The sequence below is a fragment of the Xenopus laevis genome, chromosome 1L, assembly GCF_017654675.1.
Source record: "Xenopus laevis strain J_2021 chromosome 1L, Xenopus_laevis_v10.1, whole genome shotgun sequence".
Taxonomy (NCBI): domain Eukaryota; kingdom Metazoa; phylum Chordata; class Amphibia; order Anura; family Pipidae; genus Xenopus; species Xenopus laevis.
This window is the reverse complement of record NC_054371.1, coordinates 173,808,096-173,835,653: the sequence shown is the minus strand read 5'-3', so window position 1 is coordinate 173,835,653 and position 27,558 is coordinate 173,808,096. Positions and strand designations below refer to the sequence as shown.

General features: G+C 37.3%; 2 protein-coding genes across 4 annotated transcripts in view; one reads left to right on the top strand and one right to left on the bottom strand.

Moving 5' to 3' along the window:
- Positions 1-7,703, bottom strand: part of dhx37.L (DEAH-box helicase 37 L homeolog) — a 34,869-nt gene extending 27,166 nt beyond the window's left edge. The window contains exons 1-6 of one of the 2 annotated variants that reach the window (XR_005962153.1): positions 7,548-7,703; positions 6,102-6,220; positions 5,169-5,335; positions 4,080-4,192; positions 1,833-2,160; positions 462-610 (exon numbers count right to left, since the gene is read on the bottom strand). Coding sequence is in view for 1 of the 2 variants with exons in the window: in XM_041567280.1 (XP_041423214.1) it covers positions 462-610; positions 1,833-2,160; positions 4,080-4,192; positions 5,169-5,335; positions 6,102-6,207 (863 nt within the window). In the remaining variant the exon portion in view is untranslated. The remainder of the gene's footprint in view (positions 1-461; positions 611-1,832; positions 2,161-4,079; positions 4,193-5,168; positions 5,336-6,101; positions 6,221-7,547) is intronic. The other variant, XM_041567280.1, reaches the window with a different exon arrangement.
- A 3,893-nt stretch (positions 7,704-11,596) lies between these two features.
- bri3bp.L (BRI3 binding protein L homeolog) lies at positions 11,597-26,373 on the top strand. Of its 2 annotated transcripts, none has more exons than XM_018262522.2 (3): positions 11,597-11,733; positions 19,860-19,962; positions 22,912-26,373. In XM_018262522.2, the coding sequence occupies exons 1-3, from the start codon at positions 11,683-11,685 to the stop codon at positions 23,334-23,336; spliced, it is 579 nt and encodes a 192-aa protein (XP_018118011.1). In that variant the 5' UTR covers positions 11,597-11,682; the 3' UTR covers positions 23,337-26,373. The 2 variants fall into 2 exon arrangements, with proteins under 2 accessions (XP_018118011.1, XP_018118004.1); XM_018262515.2 differs by lacking the exon at positions 11,597-11,733 and adding an exon at positions 11,950-12,443.
- Positions 26,374-27,558: the final 1,185 nt, after the last annotated feature.

Sequence of the window (27,558 nt, the reverse complement as noted above, 5' to 3'; positions counted from 1 at the left end):
ATACATAATTTTTTTTTTATATATCTAAATAATAAGTAAAAATAACATAAAGTGCGACATTTACAAGTGATACTAAAAATTAAATATTTTGTTAGGCAGAATTCAGCACAAAACGCATTAACACATTGTGAGAAAAAATAGAAACCCCTGTGAAAAAACGGTGTCCAATGTATATAGCGTGTTGCACATATACTGTGAGATTTTATAGGTTTTTATTAGTAGGTTTCTTTTTTTAGGATGCGTTGTGTCATCATACTGCATTCATGACCCAAGCATTACAATAGACTGGGCACTGCGATTATATAGTATCACAGCTCTCTTGTTTTTCTAGCCAGAAATGGCTTAAATACTCACAATGTGGGGTATATTCAGTATTACAAAACTAACTAATTTGGCATGATCATCAAAAATCAGTTTTAAAGCTGTTGACAGGATTAACAATAAGAAATAAAAACTTCTACCTTCCATATCCTGCTTCATACAGAAACTGTGGCACCTGAGTGGTTTTTCCACTCCCAGTCTCTCCACATAAAACCACCACAGGGTTCTCTCTAATTGCTTCCATGATTACCTGTTCTTCAGCCAGGATTGGAAGCTTTAATCTGGCCTCCTGAATGTGAATGAGATAAAAAAAAAAAAAAAAGCATCAGACATCCTAACACAACTTCTTACATAGCAGCAACAAAGATCTCTGCAGAATACTTCAGTACTGTAGAAACATTCTGAGATCAACCTTCCTCCTACCATCTGTTGACAACACTGCTTGCATGGTAAAATATGTGGAGTCACTTGGCTACAAGTAAATATGTTAAAGGGGTTGTTCACCTTCAAACACTTTTTCCAGCTCATTTGGTTTCAAATAGTTCACCAGAAATAAATACTTTTTCCAATTACTTTCTATTTTCTCTGATATTGAAGTGTAAAGTTTCATTTTTTTACCTTCTAAAAAGAAGGGAGGTGTTGCTGAATCTGCTGATAAATTTAGTTGATACATTTCTTATCTTTGGCCCTGCTGAGCCGAATTGTAAGTTTTATTAAAGGCAGCTGTTAAAATGTATACAATAGTTGCTAATACTCCAGAGATGCTAATGTAGCAAATTTTAACAGTTCAGAATCTGCACCTGAATTACTGAGTGGCCAGACAAACACCAGAGACAGGGAGATTCAACTTTAAACTTCGATTGTAAAAAATAAAAAAAATGGAGAGAAGTTGAAAAAAGTCTTTATTTCTATTGAACAATCTAAAAACAACTGAACTGAAAGAGTGTTTAGAAGGTGAACAACCCCTTTAATATATCTAAAGGAATAATCCTCATTCTCCAGCCTTAAACATAAAATTGTGGACAGACAAACATATTAAAATGAAAAGTTGCCTAAAACTGCACTGCTCTTATGATCTTCTCTTATGATCTGCTCTTATGAGCTAAGCCAGGGGCGTAACTATAGAGGGGCCCAGTAATATCTAGTTACACCACTGAGCTAAGCTGTCACTTTCTCCACTGTAATGAAGCAATGATTCTTTATTTAATATGTAGACAACATTATGATTAAATTACAATGTTATAGAAGGAATTCTTTAGTGCCCTTAGAGATTGAGGACCATAAAAACCATTAGGAGGCCATGCTGCCTCCAGTTAGACAGGCCTTATAAAAGTGATAGATGAAGGTATCTAACTTTTTAGCGATTCCATCAAGGTGGCCCTTATAGAGCAATCATGAACAACAGTATTTATCAGCTCCTGGGTCCTTCAATTTCATTTTAAACATGTATCCCATCCAATCTTGTACTATAAACATACTGCATATCTAGCAAAATAAAAAAAGACAAAGACCTGAATGTCAGGAGATCTGTCCACTGGTATGAATATTGCAGGCTGTGATGAAGGTATTTCTGAAGGTTTCTTTGTGGGTTTGTCATTAGGAGGCTTCAGCTTGGGCTCAGCTTGCTGTCTTTCTGAAGTACAAAGGACACTATACCCTGCGGTGTTGTCATTTTCCTCATCCTTTTGCTGCTCTGCTTCAACTTCATCTTCCTCAGAGCTACTAGAAGTTGTATCACTTTTTTCTGCTGTATCCTCTTCAGATTTTTTTCTTTTTTTGTTGGCTCCACTGATGCTACTGATCCTCCCCTGTAATGAAGAATCCGCTTCTTCTATTGTCCTAAATTGGAAAGCCAGCAAGAGAGGGGATGGGCATGTATACACAATCCACGCAAACAACGATACTAAATTGATAGCAACGTTAAGAAAACAACGGGAGCTTAGGGAGATTAATGCCTGGCTGAAAGTTTCCAGATAACTTTGTTCTGCAGAGCTTATCTGCTGTTTAACTTTAGCCTTTTCTCTTTTAAAAAGCTGCTCCCATGGCTAAACAGCAGCTTGTTTATATAAACAATAGTAGTGTTTCTGAAGCAAACACAGCAGTTTTACTAGTGCAGGGAAACACTGCATTATATTTTTATTACTTTAAAACAATTTCATTTTTGATGTTACTGGTCCTTCAATGACTTAGGGGAGGTAATGCATCAGTGTCTGCAGATGACACAAAACTATGCAGACCAATTAATTCCATCCAGAATGCGACATCCTTGCAGCAGGATCTTGACAAACTGTCAATCTGGGCAGCCAAGTGACAGATGAGATACAATGTTGATAAATGTAAAGTCATGCACCTGGGATGCAAAAATATCCAAGGCACTTATACCCTTAATGGGACTGCACTAGGCAAATCCATAATGGAAAAGGACCTTGGAGTCCTTATAGATAGTAAACTTGGCAATTTCAAGCAATGCCAGTCAGCAGCTTCAGGGGGCAAACAAGGTCTTGAACTTTATCAAAAAGTAGGGATGCACCAAATCCAGGATTTGGTTCGGGATTCGGCCTTTTTCAGCAGGAATCGGCCGAATCCTTGTGCCTGGCCGAACCAAATCCTAATTTGCATATGCAAATTGCGGGGAGGGCAGGATTTCACGTGACTTTGTTACAAAACAAGGAAGTAAACCAGTTTTTTTCCACTTTTTCCTTCCCCGCCCCTAATTTGCATATGCAAATTAGGATTCGCATTCGGTTCGGGATTCGGCTGAATCTTCCAAGATAGATTCGGGGGTTTGGCTGAATCCAAAATAGTGGATTCGGTGCATCCCTATTAAAAAGGGCATAGATATGTGGGAGGAGGGGGGTTATTCTTTCACTGTCCAGAGCGCTGGTAAGGCCCATCTAGAATATGCCGTATATTTTGGTCACCATCACTCAAACAGGACATTACTGAATTAGAATTAGAGAGGGTCCAGAGAAAGTATGGAAAATTTCAGCTATGAGGAAAGACTGGCAAAAGTTAGAGTTGTTCAGTCTGGAGAAGAGGCGCTTAAAGGGGGGCTATGATAACTATGTATAAATATATAAGGGGATCATATAATAATCTCTCTAATGCTTTATTTACCAGTAGGTCCTTCCATCTGAAAAGAGGGCACCCATTCCGATTAGAAGAAAGGAGGTTCCGTCTAAATATTCGGAAGGGGTTTTTTACAGTGAGAGCTGTGAAGATGTGGAATTCTCTCCTTGAATCAGTTGTATAGACTGATACATTAGATAGCTTTGAGAAGGGGTTGGATGGCTTTTTAGCAAATGAGGGAATACAGGGTTATGAAAGATAGATCATAGTACAATTTGATCCAGGGGCTAGGATCCAGGGTCTCCAGTACCAGTTAAAAAATGAAAGTGGCAATCTGCTTGCTTGCTATGGGCACCTGCCCTGCAGAATAGGCAGTAAAAGATCCACGTCATTGGAAACAATTCATAAAGTGTGATTCTCCAATGTACTACAGTACACTACTGTGATCAGTCTTGCTTGGGTTTTTCTTGAGCTTACTTGGGTGCTTATTACATTGCTGAAGTTGATCTAATTACTTGTGGGAGAAAGTGTAAAAGCAGTAAGGAGAGTTGGAACATGCCTGGAATAAGTTGGTTTTCTTGTTGAAACAACTTTAAAACAATGTACCATAATTTAACTTTCACAAGCACTAAATCATAATTTCCTTTCAAGCCTTGAGGAAAAGAAAAGCTTCCGAGAAACTGACTTACCGCTTGGCACTGAACAAACGATCTCCTATACCCAGTTTGGATGTGGTATATAATAATTTTAACTCACTCTCTGATGCCTGACTCTCACTCAGTTTACTGAGTAGTTCTGCTCTCTGTAGAAAAAAAAGTGTAATTTACACTTCCAATGTAAACATAATGCAAAGATCTAAAGGCAGTTAAGATTGTGATCTATACTTTTACTTATGTCATGATTTTGTAGATATAACATGCCAAAATGAGAAGAACACTATCAAAACGCCAGCTGCAGCATTGCATTAAATAGCATATAGGCCAAATGAATGGAACACAATTGATATTGAAGGACTTAAAGTTCATGAGTCAGCCAATCACCCTATGCATGAGACTAATTGTGAAATAATGAGATTCTGTTCAAACTGTCTCCCGACAGACCAAACAAAAAAGGAAATTTAGATGAATAGGCAAATGTACCCAACATCGCTCGTTGATTGGGCAGCTTCAGAGTCATGAAGTTGTGTTCATTTAGAAAAAGACAACAGGACAGAAACTAGCAGCCTATTCAGTCACAATCTTCAAATCCCAGCTACAGTAATAAGGCAAAGATCATCTTTATCAAAAGGGAGAATTAAACATTCGGAACACAAATCTGCCCACAATAATGATATACATCAAAAGAAGAAAAGGGAGCAGACTTAAAAATTAGTATGCATAGTGTGTATACATAACACTTCTATCATATGGTATTCAAAATAAGGCAGAGTACTGCATGTTTTTACAACACACCATGAAAACCATAAACTTTACCTCTCCTCTTCAATCTTTTAGTACCCCGTTTGCTAATTTTGGGTCCCCAGATGTTGCTGCACTACATTTCGCAGCACCACTCGATATATAAGCAAGAATAAAAGCATTCTGAAAGCTTTAGTCCAGCAACATGTGGGGAAAATAGGTTTTAAATGGTCCTTGTTTTTGCAGTTCAAGAAAAGTTATTACTACCAAAATATTCCCATATGAATTTAGATTAAAACTGTACACACAATTAGGATGTTATTTATCTAATTAAACTGACCATTTGTCACACAAAAAAAGCTGCATAGTAATTCTACCAACCTTGCTTTTCTTTTCCTTTTGCTCAAGAACTTTCTGCAACACCTTCTTCTGTTTTCTACTTAGAGGCTTTTTCGTGGGGCCACTCTCATTGATTTTTTTTCTTTGGGATTTCTTGCCCGGTAAAACTAGAGCGTTACTCTCATCTACACCTTTCAGCTGTTCAGAACCTGAAATTAATTGTGACTAATGACTTAATGTATGCATAATGAGCGTTAATGAAATGATACAGGTGGTTGGTTATTCATAAAACCGGAGTACATTTCACCCCAGAGTAGTAACCTAAACAAATAATTATAATTATGTTTTTAAGAATCTAACTGAAGTTGACAGTCACAGCTAAATAAAAACACACATCTACAGAACTATAGAAGCAAAATTACAAAATGAATGTATAAAATTCTTAGTAAGTTATTCCCAAGATTCTAATAAAGGCATCTTAAAGTACTTATATTACGCTATGTTTATTTTACTGGTTTTTGACGTTGTTTCATTATGCATTTATACAAAATGTATTGTAATACCTGTTAAGTTATACTATATTTGCAACTTATTTAATAAAAGAACTACAAAAAAAAGCATTTGCTATTACATCTCAAATAGGGATGCACCGAATCCACTATTTAATTTGGCCGAAACCACGAATCCTTTGTGAAAGATTCGGCCGAATACCAATCCGAATTTGAACCCGATTCTGCATATGCAAATTAGGGGTGGGAAGGAGAAAAAATGTTTACTTCCTTGTTTTGCAACCAAAATTCAAGCAATTTCCCTCCCCTCCCTAATTTGTATATGCAAATTAGGATTCGGTTCGGCTGGGCAGAAGGATTCGGCCGAATCTGAATCCTGCTGAAAAAGGCCGAATCCTGAACCGGATCCTGGATTCGGTGCATCCCTAATCTCAAATTCTAGCAACTTCTGACAAACAGTGGATACCTTCTAGTTCAAGCTGCAAATGTTCTTGGTCTCCAGAACTCTTTTCTTCTGTACTTTTCAACTGCTGTCTTGCTTTCCAATTATGCCGTTTTCTCATTTTCCCCATCTTGATAAGTTTTCTAAACAAAATGAAAACATATGAACATTAATCATTTTTTTCTGGAAAAGTTTATAACCCTACCCATACTTTATACCAAATGCATAAAAATCCTACTCTGAAACCTAAAAATTCTTAACAAAAGATGAACTGCTAATCAAAAAGTAAAGTAAACTGATTTTGACATCAAAAAGTAAACCAGTGCTTCTCTCAAGATTGCTGAGAGAGTGCTCTTCCATTGTAGCCTTTTGCAACACTGTCCAAAGGCTGCCATTTCTTGGATCTGAAAAACTTTCAGAACCATAGTTAAAAGCCTGCATGTCCACACATGTGACTGGCTTCATATGGGTTAAGCTTGGTAAACTTGCCCCCCCCCCCCCAATTATATAATTTCTCCAGCTACAGTTTATTTTCATTAAAGGGGTTGTTCACCTTCCAAATACTTTTTTCAGTTCAGTTGTTTTCAGATTGTTCCCCAAAAATAAATACTTTTTTCAATTACTTTCCATTATTTCTTTTTTACTGTTTTTCCGAAATCTAAGTTTAAAGTTTAATGTCCCTGTCTCTAGTGTTTTAGTCTGACAGCTCAGTAATTCAGGTGCAGATTCTGAACTGCTACAATTTTGCAACATTGAGTGGATACATTTCTCAGCAGCATCTGGAGTATTAGCAATTATTGTATCAATTCTAACAGCTGCCTGTAATGAAACCAAGAGATTCTGCTCAGCAGGGACAAAGATAAGAAATATGCATCAACTAAATGGATCAATTTAGAACAGTTTACAGGGTCGGTGACCCCATAACCAGAGCTGCTTCAGAAGGTGAAAAAATGATACTTTACACTTCAATATTAGAAAAACAGTAATTGGAAAAAGTCTAAATTAAATAATGTTCTCATTGACAATCATGATCAATGTCAAAATTCATCAATATTTGAATTTGCTGCTTATTTGAATAAGGGGAAGTGTAAGATATATCGGAGGCATAAAGGGGATGAATGTACTGAATGACAGCACAGATTTAAGCTGTTACAGAGAACAGTTTTAGTCTATCAGTTTCAGAGAGTATGTTATAACAGATAGGACTTGTTTGGCATAAAACTATTATATTATGTTTTAGGATTTTTACTGTATTAGTTACAGCTATTTGTATAATAGCGTGAACGGTCCATTTTAAAGGCTTTTCCTAGGCAGCAGGCAACATTACAACTTGCTCTGTTCAACTCTCTAAACTTTACATTTACAGCCAAAAATAAAAAGCTACCAAATGCAGAATTAACATAGACAAATCGGAGCCCCTAAGATGTTTTCCCCCGTCCAACCTCCCATATTCCTTCTCATATCTGTTACCTGTCCGCTGTACTGAGAGCTACTCAGGATCACGCTATACATGGAACGCACATGCTGGATCCGAACCGGATATTGTCGGCAGGAAGTGATACGCTGCGTTTAAACTTCCCCGCAACAGAGTTGCATTAGTTCCGCCAATGATTTGTGATTGACAGTAGCTTGGCCTCAGGGTTACAGGCGAATGCGATACAAATCAGTGACTGTATGAAAAAAAGCAGTTCTCTGTTTTTCATGCTGTAAGGCTCGTGGCACAAGAGTTCATTTGACTGGAGTAGCATCTGGAGCTCTTTGTGTCATAATAAAGGACACTGTTTTGTTAACACTGTGTGGGTAGTTTTTGTTTCTTTGCTGGAACCCACCTACCTCAGAAGCTGGCTGACAGTAGGGTGCTACTGAGCCAGACACATGCTCAATGGCTGTAACATTTTGTTTTGTTTATTTTTCAGTGCTCATAAACACTATACCTGGGAAATTATTAATATTAGGGATGCACCGAATCCAGGATTCGGTTCGGGATTCAGCCTTTTTCAGCAGGATTCGGCCGAATCCTTCTGCCTGGCCAAACCGAATCCGAATTTGCATATGTAAATTAGGGGTGGTGAGGGAAATCACGTGAATTTTTGTAACAAAACAAGGAAGTAAAAAATGTTTTCCCCTTCCCACCCCTAATTTGCATATGCATATGTAAATTAGGGTTCGGATTTCGGTTCAGCCAAATCCAACATAGTGGATTCGGTGCATCCCTAATTAATATTGTTAAAAATTGTTGCTATCAGGATGTGAAGAGATAGCAGATGAAATGCACATGTGGTGGAAATGCCCTATGATCTTTATGGAAAGAAGTATTCAAAACAATAAATGAGACTTTAGCAACAATATTACCACTGGACCCAAGGCTAGCTCTCTTACTACGCAAACCAGATCAGATTTCGACCAATGAACATAAACTCTGTATACAAATATGCTTAACCACACGGGGCCTGATAGCTAAAAGGTGGAAAGGTCCCGTCCCCCCAACAATGCAGGAAATACGGAACAAAATGTGGTGAACTATTGAAATGGAGAAACTTACAGAATTAATGAATAATAGGCTAAACAAATTTGTGTGGAATATATGGTTATATAGAGAATGTCTGCTACATAAATTGTAAAGATGTATATAAATAATGTCTCAACCACCAAAACCTTCCCTTAAACCCTACCCTTCCCTGTTTTCCTCCTCCCCCTCCCCTTTGTATAAGTACAAGGCAAAGATAAAAACAGAAATTATACAATACAGGACAAAAATACTGAGAATGTATACCAGAAATGTTTTTATTTCATGTATAGACAGGAACAGAAAATACATATTGTCAAGTATATGTGTACATTTTCAATAAAAATGGTTATCCCTGGGAGGGGCACAAAAAAAAAAAAAAGCTCGGCAACACCTAGTGATTATATTTAACTACCCGAGACCTTGAGCCAGCTGGGTTTAAGGTCTGGATGCAGATCTGCAGTAGAATGAAAAGCCAAACCTAGATGCAAAAAATGCAGACTTTCCGCTTTACTGTTAATGGCCAACGTGCCCAGGGCCACAGAGAGGAATGAAAAAATGAAAGATTGCAATGTGATTCTACAGAAGTAGGCCACTGCTTTCACCTTGCTCATATTCCCTGTAGCGTCTACCAAATCACAGTGTGCCATGAGCTCTCCCTCTACTGCTGTGAAAGCCTGTACATATGCTTAATTTCCCTAGTGGGCTGACATAAGTAAATGTGGGACATGTAAACCCCCACGCAAAAATGTAATCACTGAAGAGCCTCTTTGAAATCTCGAAATAACTGCCACTCTGTTTAATAGTTAGGCTGCAGCATCCCCTTAATCACTTAGGATTCCTTCTGCTCCTCTAACCTACTCTGCCCCCTCCCTCGGGAATTTCCTTTGGCTGTTGGCTCATGAGCAGAGGTAAAATGGCCCTCGGGTGAAAGCTGCTATTTGTTTTAGGGAAATGTAATGTGGCTGGCAAATGGAGGCGATGAATGCAGTACAAATAATGGCATTTGGGTGGGGAAGATGTGCCAAACTTATATACATGGTAGGAAAATGTAGGGTTTACATGTCTTTTAAGGTCAGTTTCTCTGGTGGGCCCCAGGTGCTGGTTACAGCCAAAGGAAGTAAACTGAAATATTAATGGAGGAAATTAAAAGGTTACAGTAGTATTATAAATGAATACTCAAAGTAATGGATAGCAGTTTTTTTTTTTTTGTCTATTTGTGCCCCTGAGGAAGACCCCTAAGGTCGAAACGCCTTGGGCTCACTGTTATATTATTTATTATTTTTTATATAAATATATATTTATTGTATAATTTTTTGTATTTTCTTTACTTTTTTGTAATAATTTTTTCTATTATTTTTTTGAAATTGGGTGTGCTATCCATTACTTTGAGTATTTATAGTCTTGTCTGGAGACCCTTATGGGGAGTCCCCTATGGATAAGCACCCCTCACTTTACTTTAATGGGTGTGCTCCTTCTCTATATATTTTGTATTATAAATGAATGTCAGTCCAGCATATGTGGTAGGAATAAAATCAGTATATGAATGTAAATGTATGTATGTTATAGGAATACACCGAATCCAGGATTCAGTTCGGAATTCGGCCTTCTTCAGCAGGATTCGGCCGAATCATTCTGCCCTGCCGAACCGAATTTGCATATACAAATTAGGGACGAGGAGGGAAATTGCGTGTAAAAAATGGTTTCCCCTTCCCACCCCTAATTTGCATATGCAAATTAGGATTCGGATTTGGTTTGGCCGAATCTTTTGCGAAGGATTTGGGGGTTTGTCAAATACAAAATAGTATGTTACATACTGTAGTTATAGTAACATAGCTATAAAACCATTTTAAAGTCCTACATTTGGACTAAGCATTTAATGGGGTAACTAGACGGACCAACTGATTATTGCACTGATTCAGAGAATCCTTATATTCTATTTTGTGTGATAGCCAAAGTAAGAAGTGAATGACTTGCAGCATTCTGAATTATCCACAGAGACTTGCAGTTAAACAACAGCAGGTTAAACATTCCTGATATTGGCTTCATTGAAAACAGGATCTTTGGCACTTACTGGAATTGGATTTTGACCTCTAAATATTTTACAAAGTTCAGAGGATTTACCACAGCAGCCCCTGGTGTACAGATTGATTTCTGTTCTGCATTTCTTTTGCTTAAGGTTGAAACTGCTATCTGGTTTGAGTGGAAGATCAATAGTTGAGGGCCTGAAAAGAAAGATAAGAAATTGAAAATCCCATATAAACATTCTTGATAAAATGGTATGTGAGTGTGTGATAAGGACTTTGGACAGTAAACTTCTTTTTGGCACCAGGCCTTGAAGCCAATCTGTGGATTCTGGCAAATGCCAAAGGAGCTAATGTAAGATGAGCTAGACCAGTGATCCCCAACCAATGGCTTCCAAGCAACATGTTACTCACCAACAAAAAAAGCAGGTGATTATTTTTTCATTCCAGGCTTGGCAGCAAGTTTTGGTTGCATAAAAAACTGGTGTACTATCAAACAGAGCCTCCTGTAGGCTGCCAGTTCACATAGGGCTACCAAATAGACAATAACAGCCCTTATTTAGTACCCCTGGAAACTTTGTGCATGCTTTTAGGGCATACTCTTTTTTTTTTTTTTTTTTATAACTTGTTTTTATTGCAAATGATAAAGTAAAATCACAATAAACAATTGGAAATGGTTCAGTAAGGTAAACAACTCAGTGATTACGATATCAAATATAAACAGTCAAACAATTATTTTTCAAAACAGTCAGCTCAATTACAAGAAATGACATGGGAAATGGATCCTATGGTGGGGGGTTTTGGTAGGAGGTCAATAGTCTGTTGATCTGATGATTCCTGGGAGGCACTGCATCAGGGTGCAACTGATCATGTTGCAGAGTCGCAAGATATCGGGATGATTCCACTATCAAAGGGTGATTCGTTAAAGATTCCATATCATACCATGATGTGTAGGGCATACTCTTTTAGAGCAGAGACACACGCTGCGATTTGGGGAGATTAGAAGCCCGACGACAAATCTCTTCTTCGGGGAAAGTAATCTCCCACAACTGCCTCCCAGGCCCAGCCAGCAAGAATGAAAATCGGCATTTTCCGAAGACGCCCAAAGTTGCAGAAAATTTGGCAGGTTATGAAAGTTCTAAAATAATTCTCCTTATGTAAACTGTCTCATAATTGTTACAAAGTATCTTATTTGCACCCGTTAGCTGTTCTGGGCTCTCTGCTAAAAGCCAATTAAGTGAGAAACTTCGTTTCTTTTTCTGGCTGTTCAGTGCAGAGAAAATATGGACTTTCCAGTACAAATGAGGGACTGCAGGTTGAGCTGTCAAAAGAGGGACCGTCCCTCCGAAAAAGGGACAGTTGGGAGGTATGCAATACGCTTTTTATTTTTGCTATAAGATACTTCTTGCTAACCAGGCCTCCCCTACAGGAGCTCTATGTTTCTAGTCAACACCGATTTTCCCGGCAGTCAGTTTGGGCCGCGCACAATGCGGCGCATTTGGCCTTCTGGTTGCGTGCGGGCGCTGCCGGGGAATGTGGCTGCGCTAAGGAAGGGGCTGTTCTTCCGGTGTGACGAGGAGTCGGACGGCGCTGCTGCCAGAGGATTGTATCAGTAGTGCCGCTGCCAGAGACCCACACTGCCTGCAAATGGTTCCTCTGCGCTCCAAGCTGCTCTGTCTCCTCGTGCTGCTCCTGGTGTCGGGCACATTGGGCGCTCAGGCCAATAGGAACCGCGGCCATGACAAGCAGAACAATTCCTTCCGCAAGGCTGCTACCGGCTTCTACCAGACCATCAACAATGTCTTGGGCGAGGAGAACGTGCGAGCGGTCCAGAAGGTCAGGCATCATGTCTCTGCTTTAAGCTCTCTTCTGTCCATTTGCGCTCACGATACATTTGCTACTGACAGTGGAACACGCGGCCCTCCAGCCGCTGCCCATACACAACACTCAGTGGCTGTCAGCTGGCTTTGTGGGGCTGCAGGGAGGTTATCATTATAACTAACAGCTGGAGACTCAGCTACCCACTTACTGACTGTGCTGAGCATTGGACTCAAGCTCTATATATATATATATATATATATATATATATATAGTGAATAAAGTACCCCCTCTTGTAAAATATAAGGATATTATAAGTTACCGAGGAGTTTCATGACCATATAAAAACACGAGGCCGAAGGCCGAGTGTATTTATACAGGTCATGGAACTCCGAGGTAACTTATAATATCCTCATATTTTACAACTGGGGGTACTTTATTAATTATAATATACAAATTTTAGTGAGTCATGTGACAGAAATTACATCACTACTCACCGTTTATAACTGATGACATCACTACTCACCGTTTATAAGGATATAATTTACAAGATATTCATGGCTTTTGTGTATTATATATATATATATATATATATATATATATATATATATATATATATATATATATATATATATATATATATATTTACTGTGCTTTGCTTACATGTCATTCATACAGTGTCTTATTCACAGACCGCTAGGGGAATTTAGGTAACATTTTGAGAACATTCTCAGTCTATTTATAATTACATAATAACTTTTTTGTGCAGCTGTTTTCTGCTTGTGCCACACAAGTATCAATTCACCTACTGCTAAAGGTGGTCGTACACGGGCCGATAAAAGCTGCTGTCAGACTGAGTCGGCAGCTTATTGGCCTGTGTATGGGGCCCTCCGACGGGCTTCCACAATCGATATTTGGGCGAAAGTCTAAAAATCCCGTTGGATCGCGGCCGCATCTGTTCGTTGATGCGATCCCGCCTTCCGACCGCCCGTTAGCCATCATTAGGATCCGATCGTTGGGCCCACAATCGGATCAACCCGATATTGCCCACCTCAAGGTGGGCATATCGGGGAGAGATCCGCTCATTTGGCGACATTGCCAAATGAGCGGATCTCTCCGTGTATGGCCACCTTAAGACAGGGGTTCATTTAATATGCTTGTAGGAGGGGGGTGGTGTTCTTAGGACAGAAGCTGATTTGCATTTACATTAGATTATCCTATGTTATTCTGCCCTGCACTCACAACTTCCCTCCTAGGTCCTTGCAAGTCACCCACAACTTCATATTGGGTTAAATTGTGAGTTGACATTTCCTTTAAAGTAGAACTCCACCCAGAAAATTTTTCTTTTTTTTTTTGCCTAATGAAATAAAATGTCTTTCTAAGCAACCATCTGTTGTTAATGGATTTAAATGTACGTAAATGTAATTGCAACTAGGGAATCCATCACGAACAGTGGCTACTGGGGGAGCGATTGGGCCAGGGCCTGCACCCCCTCAGGGCCCACCGGCAGCTCGTGCGCCACTGTCTTCTATGGAGTTCCAGGTGTACGGAGGGGGGCGGGGGCCCAGCTGCACGTCCCACCCCCCTCTAGTTACGTTACTGTTGTCAAAAGATTCAGCCGAATACCGAACCGAATCCGAATCCTAATTTGCATATGTAAATTAGGGGTGGGAAGGGGAAAATATTGTTCAAATATTGTCAAAAAGTCACGTGATTTCCCTCCCTGCCCCCAATTTCCATATGCAAATTAGGATTTGGTTCAGCCTGGCAGAAGGATTCGGGCGTATCCGAATCCTGCTCAAAAAGGCTGAATCCCGAACCAAATCCTGGATTCGGTGCATCCCTAATTGCAACGGAACACAGTGTTTGTATTTCCCTTTCTTTTCTTTTAGTCTTAAAACAAAGTAGCAGAAGTCAGTTCTTCTCCAGGTCTGTTAATCAGGTGGGCTCTGCTACATTGTTTTAGGAGCTGGGCTAAAGGTGGCCATGCACAGCAATGACGTAACTAGTGTGTGCTGGTCCCCTTCCACCCGTCACCCCATTTTGATGCCTCCCTTCATCTTCCCTCCTGGAGTTCTTTAGAACTATAGAGGAAGCTGACCTGTGGTCTGGGCCCCCCGTAGCTGCAGGGTCTGCTTCTTCTATAGATATGCCACTGATACACAGGCCAATAATCGCTTCCGATAGACCAAGTCAGCAGCTTATTGGTCCATGTTTGGGGCCTTCCGACAGGCTTCCCCCAACTGATTGGGCAGGTTTAAAAAAAATCTTGTTGGAACAAGAACTCAGATGCTCCGAATTACGGAAAGGCTGTCTCCCATAGACACCATTTTATCCAAATAATCCAAATCTTTAAAAATGATTCCTTTTTTTTTCTGTAATAATAATACAGAACTAACCTTGCCATCAGATCCCAGAAATGTCAAGATAAAATGAGGGTTTGTGTACCTTTTAAATTGCATTTAAATTGCATTGCTGTTGGACTTCTATAGCAATACCATTCAACAGACTTTCCCCCGTTTGTAATAAAAGGTACTAAATAACATTACAAATTCATTGTCAAAATGTATGTTTCAGTTTACTAGATACACATCACATTTATTTTCATAGAGGTGCAATATACAATTTTCCTCTCCGTGAAGTGGTTTCATTGGTCAGTTATCTTTTTAAACCTGACGGTATTGTGTCAGTGTCTATACAAATGTTAGACTGGTTATTCTGGTCTTTCTTTTATCTCGTCTGGGAAACAAACTGCTTCTTATATTGTTGCATACGACTTTTGATTTAACATGCAGCAGGCTAGTGACATTCTGAGTTGTTACGTTGTTCAATGTGCAGAATGTTTTTCTGTAGATCTGACAGGAAAGATCACCAGCACCCTGGGCATTTATTTTGTATGGACTTCTAGAAATGAGAGAAGACTGAATTATGGCAGAGGCAGAGATGAGAGATGCTAGTAAGTTTGTCACCTTACTGGTACAAACGATGCCTGATGCCAGTCTTATCAACAGGGCAAAAAGAGATCTGTCACACACACTTTTTCTCCATCACCATTATCATCTATTGTGCCAGCTTTTGCCCCGTTTGTATAGTAACTGGCTAGAATGCAATCCACCTGTTGCTGCTGCACAAAGACCAGAGAATGAACAGGTTTTGTTTTCTTTTATGGAGATAACATTGTATAGTGGGAGTGGCCAAAATGTTTAGATGCGCTGCCTATTTTTATTGCTGTTTTCTTGCATAGGGCCCTAGAGATTGTGATTGCAAGTAATCTTGCTCCTAAAAATTAGTCGTCTTGCTCGTTTTTGTTTCATACTAATGATTAATGGTTTGTGAGAAAAGCACCCTGGCATTTCATTTGTATGCTGAAATTGATACAAGTTAATGATCTATTTTACAGAATGCTTGGGATGGGAGGTTTTCTATAATTTGGATCTCCTTAACTTACAGGGGTGGTTTACCTTTAAGTTAACTGTTTGTATGTTATAGAAGGGCTAATTAGAAGCAACTTTTCCTTTGGCCATCATTTTAATTATATGCCTTCTTCTTATGACTGTTTCCATCTTTTAAATAGTGACCCCATCTAGAAACAAATGCTCTGTAAGGCTACAAATGTATAGTTATTGCTACTTTTTTTTTGTTGCTACTTTTTATTACTCATCTTTCTATTCAGCGCATCTCCTATTCCTAATTCCAGTGTTTTATTCAAATGAATCCATGGTTGCTAGGGTAACTTTGAACCCTAGCAACCAGAGAGCTGCTGAATAAAAAGCTAAATAAAGCAAAAACCACAAGGAATAAAACATGAAAACCAGTTGCAATTTATCTCAGAATATCACTCTCTACATCATACTAAAAATTTATTTAAAGGTGAACAACCTCTTTAAGTCCACAGGAGACAGTTGCGCTATCTGAATACTAATAACATTACAACGTAAACCTAAATAATTAAAAAAGAATTGAATTATTTTCTTGAAATTGAATTAAAGGGGTGGTTCAGTGTGTTATAGAATGGCCAATTCTAAGTGGCTTTTCAACTGGTCCTCATTATTTATTTTGCATAGTTTTTGAATTAATTACCTTCTTCTTCTGACTCTCTCCAGCTTTTAAATGGGGGTCAGTGACCCCCATTTAAACAACAAATACTCTGAAAGGTTATAAATATATTGTTATTGCTACTTTTTAGTACTCATCTTTCTATTTAGGCCCTCTCCTATTCATATTCTAGTCTCTACTTTAAATCAATGCATGGTTGCTTGGGTAATTTGGATCCTAGCAACCAGATAGCAGAAAGTGCAAACCAGAGAGCTGCTGCATAAAAAGCTAAATAAATTACAAAATGAAAACCAATTGCAAATTGTCTTAGAATATCACTTTCTACATCATAATAAAAGTAAATTTAAAGGTGACCAACCCCTTTAATGGGAGATGAATTTTCCATAATTCAGAGCTTGGTGGATATCACATTTCTGGATTAGAGGTCACATAATTTTTCTAGTGTCCATTTTAGGCCTTTCTCCTATAATCTGTACATTTAGGGGCAGATTTATCAAGGGTCGAATTTCGAAGTGAAAAAACTTAGAAATTCGACCATCGAATAGGTGTAGTAGTACGATTAATTTTTCCTTAAAATTAAAATTGTTCGATCGCACAATTAAATCCTTTGAATCGTTCGATTCGTACGATTCAATCTTGCGATTGTACGATTTTACAAAAACCTTCGACTTCTCAAAACTTAGCCAACGGCTCATATAGGTTACAGGAGGTTCCCCCACAGGCTAAACAGCAATTCGGCAGGTTTAATGTGATGAAGTGTCGAAGTCGACGTTTTCAAAGAGACAGTACTTCGATTTTCGAAGTTTTTGAATTCAAAAATTCACTTTGACCCTTAGTAAATGGGTCCCTTTATTGTACAGTGCTGCAGAATATATTGGCTCTTTATATGTTGTTTTAATAATATTAATAATAATAATAATAATAATAAATGATGTTGGAGATTACGCTAGTGCATTAGAGATAAGATGGGAATATGTAAAACACAGCTGAAGCTGAGCTATATTATAATAATAATAATAATAGGGAATTAGAAAAGGAAATCCAAAGGCTTTTTTTTTTTTTAAACGTAATTTACTTTATAGTATGCATTAAATAGTTTTTTTTAAAATATGTTTTAAAGGAATTGTAAACCTTAAAAAAAATGTAAAATTGCTCAGAGTGCTCTCCTAAGCACTTTGGAATCTCAAAGCTTATATTATAATAGAATTTGTAGTTACATCGCCTCCTGCTGGTCAGTTTTCTGACTGTACAGTCGGTAAGAGAACATTCAGAAGGACAACAGAGAATTGTTCTGATGTTTCTCTGCTCAGATAAGACACGAGAAAGGTCATTTAAGGTTTCTGATTTTCTGAGCAGAGCAACATCAGGTCTTTGTCTTCCTTTTGAATGTGCTAAACTGGCCAGCAGCTGACACCGGAGTTAAAAAATTCATTAGAATAGTAGTTTATAAACAACTTAATTGCAGAAAAGTGCTAGGAAAAGCTCTCTAAGCTATTTATTTTAAGCCGCAATCGATGGGGAAACTTTTGCGCTGGCGTCTATGGGGAATCGCGACAAATCGCCAGCGTAAAAACACACGCGGCGATCTTTTTTCTATTGTTGCTCGAAATCGCCTAGCGAGGCGATTTCGAGCGACAGTAGAAAAAAGATCGCCGCGTGTGTTTTTACGCTGGCGATTTGTCGCGATTCCCCATAGACGCCAGCGCAAAAGTTTCCCCAGCGATTGCGGCTTAAAAGTCGCGGCGAAAAGTCGCCGCGAGTCAAATCGCGGCGCTATCGCCTAGTGTGGCCTTAGCCTTACAGCCATTCATTACTCCATTTGTTTATCATGCACTAGTTTTACAGCTGTAGCTGTTGGACTGTATTGCCCTGAGGAAGCAGTTGGACTGTGGGGAGGGGAATTAAAAAAGGAAATGAATAAGCTGTGGTTTAATGATAGCAATGTAGCATAAAGATAACACTGTGATAGAGAGAAAGACTTTGCATACATATGAAAGAACTATGCACTGAATGGGATATTCAAACTGTGCTCTTCATTTACGAACAGGGACAAGTGCAAAATGAAATAAATGATAAAAACACAAAAAAAATTAGCTTTTTTCACACAAAAAAAAATATTATTTTTATTTTGTTATTTGGGCAAGCTTCCAGGCTAATGCCACACATGGTACTGTCATGCTGGTTTTTTTTTTTTTAAACCTTCATTGGCTTTAGTACACCAATTCATCAATGCACAAATTCAAGCTTATTTAGACCAGGCGTTTTCTTTTAACATTCCCACGATAATCCATTGTGATTATCCATAACTTATTATTTTCTGTGATGCCTTATTTCATTAAATTTGTGTAGTTGAAGTTATATGTCGCATCCAATCCGCAAACACTCACAATCCTGAATTATAGAGTCAATCTGAGCAATTTACACTTTCTGCCCCCTATGTATCGTTCCCTGGAAATTGATCAGAGAGCATCCATCTTGATGCATTACTGCCTCGCCTTCCATATTAGGGGAGTCATAGCGTCACTTCTCACACATTATCCTTGTGACTATTTGTCTTAATTATTACAACTTAATTAGAGAGCGTCTAGATGCATTATAGAAACATCATTTTATAGATCATCACAGCGTAAATTGCAGCTCATCCTGGTCCTATCAAAACATATATATATATATATATATATATATATATATATATATATATATATATATATATATATATATATATATATACACACACACAGTATATATAACCCTATCCACTCCTGGACTAAATTGCAGCTCATCCTGGTCCTATCAAAACATATATATATATATATATATATATATATATATATATATATATATATATATATATATATATATATATATATATATATATATATATATATATATATATATATATATATATATATACACACACAGTATATATAACCCTATCCACTCCTGGACTCTTAGTGATTTTGAAGATAATACATCAGACTCCAAACACACTTTCAGTATCATACAAGTACAATGTATAACTTTTAATATCTTTTACATATCCTGATAAGGATAATGAGTGGTGACTTATGATAAACAGTCACATACAATCCTCCTATGCGATGGCTGTAATATATGTAGCAAGCTGTACCAGGCTGCTGTGCTGTAACCAGGGCTTTTAAATGTATTCTTGTTGTTTGTTTTAAACATAAATTAATAAAGGTTACATTTCAATTGGGAACATTTTATTATATTGATCAGATTAAATGGTTCTCAGCTGAGTTACCCCAATAGTAAATAGTTTAAATGTCTTTTTATAGATCTATTTATACACAAGTACAGATTGTTGTGGTAGTGTGGTCTCACAAATACTGATGGTTTGATTTTCTTCCTATCTAGTTTTTCTCCCGACTAACAGAGAGGTTTGTGTATGGAGTAGATGTATTAGTGGAGACACTCTGGAGGATATGGACGGATCTCCTGGATGTTCTTGGAATTGATGGTGAGTGGTTGATACACAGTTAACAGAATACATTTGCAGGTTATTTAAAGCATGGGTGCCAGATGTCCCATTAAAATACTCTAGATAAGGGGAACTGCTGTCAGTATGAACTTCCTGATGGAAGAGACATTTTTTCTTGATCATTAACCCATTTTCTGCTGAATGGATATGTGTTTTATGGCAAAGCTGTACAAGACCTAATTTCTTAGCATTCAGGCTCTAAAATAAAGAGTTGGCTTATCAAACATAAAAGTAAAGAAGCTGCTTACAATTCTGTTTAAGATTGAAGACAGCTGATGAACACATAAGGCTATACATGCAGATCTGGTCTGCTTTGACAACCAGGTAGCCCTTTCTCTTTTCATTGGGTATGGGATCCGTTATCCACAAACCCTTTATCCACAAACCTCCGAATTACGTGATTCCTGTCTCCCATAGACTCCATTTTATCCAAACCTTTTTCTCTGTAATAATAAAACAGTACCTTGTACTTTATCCAAACTAAGAAATAATTAATCCTTATTGGTAGCAAAAACAGCCTATTGAGTTTATTTAACGTTTACACGATTTTCTAGTAGACTTAAGGTATGAAGTGCCAAATTACGGAAAGATCTGTTATCCGGAAATCCCTAGGTCCCAAGCATTCTGGATAATAGCTCCCATACCTGTACTTATGGTATGTCAAAAGTTCATTTCTTTGCAATAAAACTGGAAAAGTACTTTTTCAAAATATATTTCACACAGAGTTTTGTATATTTATTTGAATCCTGTATGTTAACAGGGCTGTGTGCTACTGTGCATTAGGACTTAATTTTCTATTGTGCAGCTTTCAAACATGAAATTTAAACTGCTGTCTGATTACTATGTCAGGGACTATTGCAACTGATCGCAAAAAAAACCTTTTTATTAATATATTTTATTAATATATTTAATATGTCACTACAGGCTTGCTAGCAGAAGGAGTGTTAGTTAAGGTGTGCCTCTTTAGCTAGTTAAAACTTGTTTAATTTTCATTTTGGCATTGCCACTCTTTACAAGTCTTATATGTAACTTAAAAGCTTTCTAATATCTTACAGTATTTATAAATGTTTCAATCATCCGCCCATGCTGAACTGAACATTTAATATTAGGTTTTCATAAATAGGTTTTAGCATATTCTTCATATTGTTTTTGGATATAACTGGTTTGTTAGTGTGCTTTCTCAGCTCAGTGTGTTTTTTCTACTCTGTTTGTTAGTAGTGCCGTAAGTGTGCTACAGTATTTAGATATGAGCCCAAGGCAGTGCAGTTAAAGGGGTTGTTCACCTTCCAAACATTTTTTTTACCAGTTAAATTGTTTTCAGATTGTTCCAGAAATATACTTTTTTAAATTGCTTTCCATCTTTTTCTGTCTCTGATGTTTCAGTCTGGCAGCACTGTAATCTGTGCAGATTCTGAACTGTTACAATTTGCTACATTAGTTGATACATTTCTCAGCAGCATTTGTGCAATATTAGCAACTATTGTATCAAATATAACAGCTGCCTTTAATGAAACTTAAAGGGGTTGTTCACCATTGAGTTAATGTTGTAGAGTGATATCCTGAGACAATTTGCAAATTTTTTTTTATTTTTGTTCTCTGAGTATTTATGTTTTTATTCAGCAAATTTCCAGTTTGCAACTTCAGCCATTTGGTTGCTAGGATCCAAATTACCCTAGCAACCATGCACCTATTTGAATAACAGACAGGAATATGAATAGGCGAGGGCATGAATAGAAAGCCGAAAGATAAAAAATAGCAATAACAATACATTTGTAGCCTTACAGAGCATTTGTTTAATAGATTGGGTCAGTGACCCGCACTTGGAAGCTGGAAAGAGTTAGAAGAATAAGGCAAGTAATTAAAAAACCATAAAAGAAATTAAGACCAATTAAAAAGTTGCTTAGAATTGGCCATTCTATAACATACTAAAAGTTAAAGTAAAGGAATCAGCTCAGCAGGGACAAAGATAAGAAATTAGGGATGCACCTGCAGGTGGACATTTTGAAGAAGTGCCTTTATTGCAAGTACTGACTTTAAAAGTGTTTGTACTTTTGAAACTTAGATGATTATACGAACTCTGTTTCAGATTTCCATTGAGCCTTCTGCCCTCAAATTTTCCTGCATAATTTGGCTTCGTACAAGACTATAACCAATTCTGACATTTTAATTAATTCATGTGAAAACCTAAGCAGTTTATCAAGAATTCTACACCCACAATGACATTATTTCACTGCTCCTTTAGGCTACTTGTTATGAGGGCAATGGCAGGCAATAAGGATACTTGTGGTCAGCCTGTATGAGAGAGAATCCCTGCGTAAACCACAAGAGGCCCAGCAATAACTACATAGACACTACAGGACACAATTACAAAAGGAAACAACTTATTACCTCTAAATATTCATATTAGATATATTTAATTGGAAATAAAGTAAAAATAAGGTATAGTGACCCGTTAAGGACACATCATCTATGTTGGTAGTTCCAGTGTACCAAAACCACTGTACATTTCACAGTTCCATGTGTTACGAACAACACACAGAGTGGCAAAATTAAGGTGCTAGGGAAATATGGTTTATTTTACCAATTACCTTCCAGATCTTCTCTTCCTGACTGTTTGTGTATGACTTATCTCATGATAGAATAGTTGTGGTGCAGGAATGAATGAATGAAGGTAGGTAGTAAGAAACAGCATAATGGCAGGCGAGTAGAAATCATGCCCGTCCTTTAGGTTTGTTCATAGTCTGTTCTGAGAGAGAATAATAAAACTGTCTGGTACATGGATATCCTTGTACTCAGTTAAGCAAATAAAACTGTCTGGCATGGTAACCTTTAAAATGTTGTCAGTGTATAGCAATGTTTACTAAATTTGTCTTGTGCAGAAATATATTTAATATTCCTATTTTCTCTGCTTTACCCCTACAATTACAGCTTCCAATCTGACACACTACTTCAGTCCTGCAGCAGTTGCCAATAACCCTACTAGAGTTCTCATGCTGGTTGTCGCCATCCTCCTTGCTTACTGGTTTGCATCCTTGCTGCTGGGATTTTTCTTCTATGTCCTACACATCATGTTTGGGCGATTTTTCTGGCTTGTCCGTGTCTCTCTGTTTGCACTGTCATGCATTTATATATTACAGAAGTATGAAGGGGAACCAGAACATGCGATGATCCCTCTGTGCTTCGTGGTGGCTGTCTATTTCATGACAGGGCCTGTTGGACCTTACTGGAGAAGAAGCGGCAACAACAACAACAACCTTGAAGACAAGATCGATCATCTAGATAACCAGATTCGGCTTCTAAATATCCGTCTTACAAGAGTGATTGAGAGTCTGGACAGAGCCAGTGAGCAGTAGCCATTCTGTCTTCAAAACTCCAACACCAGCTTCTTTTGAAAGGAAAAGCACTGTTTTTATTTTATTTTTTTTTGTCATAATGTTCATAAAGTGGTAGCCATGGTAGAATTGTACTAAAAACATGAGATGAGGTACATGATAAAATGTTAGGCTCCTGAAACTGGTCCCTCTGCTGCACTGAAGCGATTCAAATGACAGCTACATAATAAAGCATTTTTCTAAAGTTCTATAATTACACAGTATAGGTACATATATGTTTTTCAAGCTCACTTTTTAATCTGCATTTTATGAGTGCATCATCAATGAGATCCTATTTAAAGACAGTAATCCAAAGCAATTGCTACCAAATGTATTTCTAGACCCTCTTGGGGTGGTTGGAGATTTCCAGCTAAGGCAGGAGGTAGATTTTATTCCAAAATCTGAGTAAAATATGGATTTCTTCAAGCACTGCTCTGTCGAGACTATTGATTAGGATTTGTAATAAACATTTTAATCGTGTTGGTTTTTGCTTGTGATACATTTTGCACCTTACTGTGGTGTATGGGTACACTTAAAATATGCTGTTATATGTGCTGTAAGAGTTGTGGTTAACCATTGGTCACATTTTTAGTATGTTTTTAAATGCTTATTTCTTTGTGCATTTAGATTAGATTTACAGGTCATTACTTAGACAAATCAGCAGTGGTAGTGTTACTGTATTGTTGCTGCTTATCTTTCTCAGGTTTACTAAGCAGCAATAAATTGCTTTCATTTCCAGGGTCTTTTTTGTGTGTGTGTGCACTGATATAGATATACGCCTCTGATCATTTGTAAAAACAAATGCCTACCTATTAAATGCTTATAATGTAATATAGCAAGATATTGTTATGAATTAATGTGTGTGGTAGTTTTAGTCTGATGAGAAGTTGATCTATAATTGGTGTTTTGCGAGGGACCTCTGCACAATTGGAATAATCTACTTTTTCATTGCTGTTGATCGAATGACTAAAAATTCTGTAATAAGATGTATAAAAACAGGCTGCTGACCCTGAGAAACTCGGATGTATGTATATATATATATATATATATATATATATATATATATATATATATATATATCTATCTATCTATCTATCTATCTCATGTAAAACAAGGCTCTCACAGGTCTTAAAATATAGTGAAAAAGAGATAAAGTTTATTTGTTATTCCAACGTTTCGGTCTTCCTTGAGACCTTTGTCCTTTGCTGTTATTTCTGCAGAGATGGCACAGTTATCTATTATTGGGAATGGTTGGGTTTTCCAAATAAGCAGTTTTCTTCTGTATTTCATATTGTCAAGTTCAGTGGCGTAGGCCGCCACCATCCGAATTCAAAGGTCATCCATATTGCACAAAAATTTGCCCCCCCCCTATTTCTTTTGTAGTTGCACCAGTGGTCATGTTTAAAATGGAAAACAAACCCAATACAAGGGAATATCTCATTTAAAATTGGCCAGTATTGGGTTAGTTGATATCATGTACAAGACATTGCCTAAATATTACAAAGGAAACAAGCAAAATGTAACTGTTTACACAGTATGGAATGTCTTTGCTGGTTTAAAATATTTGTGGATAATAGAATTCTGACTAATACATCAAATAGCTTTAACTAAAATCATTGTTAAAATCATAATGTGGTTGTCATTGTCAGTGCTTGACTTAGCCCTTTGTGTTAACCTGAAACTCTCTATCTCTGTATTCAAGGACATTTATATGTGGTAAATGAAGAATATTTGACAAAGGTTTCAAGCCATATACAGGTATAGGCCACTATACCTGTATATACCTGCATGAATTGTGCATACTACAATATCTACAATATGCTACAAAATCTCTATGCTGGCATAGATTTATGGCAATTTGTAAATTATGAGAACACCTAGGGATTTGCCCCTGCTGTGGCCATGTTTGGGCTGTACATGCCGCTTCATACCCTGGTCTGCTAGTCCACATCTGATTCTGGCTTCTTGTAATAGGATTATAAACACAGGCAAATTAAATTATGGTATCCCTTTTCATAAATCATACCACCCATATAGCTTTTTATTTACTGACTGATGTATTCATATTTGGATTGGTAAAATAGCAATAATTATCATTTTCTTATAAGGGCCTTGTTTATATGTTCTGCATCAGTGTAATCTCTGCAGCAAACTGCACTGAATGTAAGCCCTGGTACCCTATGTGTGCATACATACCTATGATCAATGGCTCTGTTATTCAGTGACACAAAGCAGACACTTGGTAACATCATAATTATTGGGGCCATCATTAAAGCATTGTTAGTTCACAAATGACAAAATATAAAGCAACTGTGACAATCATCTGAATTTGTAAACTGAGCACCAAGTGCAATAGGACAAACAGATGTTTTCTAAAATAGGAGGTGTATTTTGCTGTACAGTTCCTTGCAAAAATGGCTTTCCAGGATCTGGGGGGCCCCCAGATATTTATACAGGGCCCAAAATGAAAATGTTCTGGGTCCCCAGCTCCAACTTGAAATAACATAGATTGGTTGCTTTGATAACCACTGGGGTCTTTCTACGCCTACTTTTACTAACCAATACCAACAATGTGTATATTTTTGGGGTGACAAATTCCTTTGTTTTCATATTTAGGCAATTTTTACCTGTTACCATCCATAGTAAGTTTTTTTATTAATGTGACCTTTGTACAGTTAAAGGAGGGGGGGGGCATATGTGACCATAGGTTAAAGAATGCCCTTTGTATTGTTCAACTATGTCCAATGTAGCCCCATGCCTATTTGATCAGCATCCAGTCTGTCTGCCATTATATGAAGAGGGCAAGGATTAATCATATGGCTGATTCATCTGACCACTCCACATGTAAAATGGGCTAAGATATGCCCAAGAAATACAGATAACACCATCTGTTGCTTACAAAATCAGAAACATTCAGTAAAACTTTTTGGTGATACAGCTGGTCACTTTTCCATCAGTCTAACCTTCACTCCTACTATAGGGAGCAATAAATAGGGAGGGCAGCTTTCAAATTAAAAAACCCAAAAAGCCAAGGCTTTCAGGTCCTATATGGAAAAGGGCTGTATAATTTGATCATGTCAGTATCCCTACAAAGTTTATGTTTGTAATGGATTATCTTTCATTAGATCTGACCTGGGCAGTGTTGTTATTTCCGCATATAGTGAGATATATATAGATATATAGATATAGATATAGATATAGATATAGATATATAGATAGATATAGATATATAGATAGATATATAGATAGATATATTTATTACACACACAGTTCATCATGAGTATTAAATGCAGCCATTATTAGCAAACAAAGTGCCATATTTATCAAAAGGGGAAATAGATATTGCCACAGGTCGTCATGATAAAGTGAGTTCACTGTTCTAAATATGCCCCTAAAAATCCCAAGTTAATAGACAATAGTGGAATTTCTCTGTAATATTTCTCTATATTTCATCTTCAGACAAATATGCCCCATAGAGAGAGAAAACGATTTCCAGTACATACATATATATTACATATTTCTTAAAATGAGGCCTCCCTGTGTCTTTATTCAACACTTCTAATAATTCTGAATCTGAAATAAAAGCAACAAGTTCACAATGTGTTCAGCATAAATCCCCTATAATACAAATACTGGGGTGATAATTTCATTTCATTGTGTTTGAATGGCAGTGTTAACTCTCTCACACTTTTTTTAAATTAAATGGCATCTAAAATTTTTGTAAAATTAGCTTTTATATAAAGTTTTCATTACATAGATATGAAATTCTCATGCATTCTGATATTCTCAACCAGGTCAATGAAAACCAAACACTTGCACATGATTTTGCACATACTCTTTCTGGCTTTGCACTCTTGAGGCAACTTGGGTGAAAAAGTAACCCACTTGGATGTGGTAAAGAACTTTGGAGAACCAACTTGTATTTAAGCCAAAAATTGTTGAATGGCAAATCCTTGTTTACTCCTTCTAATGTATAACTGCAAATTAGACAAGAGTGAATGTTTTGTTTAAAGTAAGCTTTGCCTTAAACAGATAATTTACCATTTAAAAGGGAAATATAAGAAATAATTAAAAAATCAAATATGTATAAAAAACTTAGAACTGTGACTTCACATTCTGCCCTTTTCTTTGCTCTCCTATATTTTCGGTTGGAATGGAGGACTAGTAGTAGTAATTGTGGCATACATTTTTTTAATATTTTGAA

Coding starts and splice junctions, on each gene's coding strand:
- bri3bp.L (XM_018262515.2), top strand. CDS start 12,255: ATGGTTCCTCTGCGCTCCAAGCTGCTCTGTCTCCTCGTGCTGCTCCTG. Junction 12,444..19,859: donor ACGTGCGAGCGGTCCAGAAG/GTCAGGCATCAT, acceptor CTTCCTATCTAG/TTTTTCTCCCGACTAACAGA. Junction 19,963..22,911: donor GGATGTTCTTGGAATTGATG/GTGAGTGGTTGA, acceptor CTACAATTACAG/CTTCCAATCTGACACACTAC.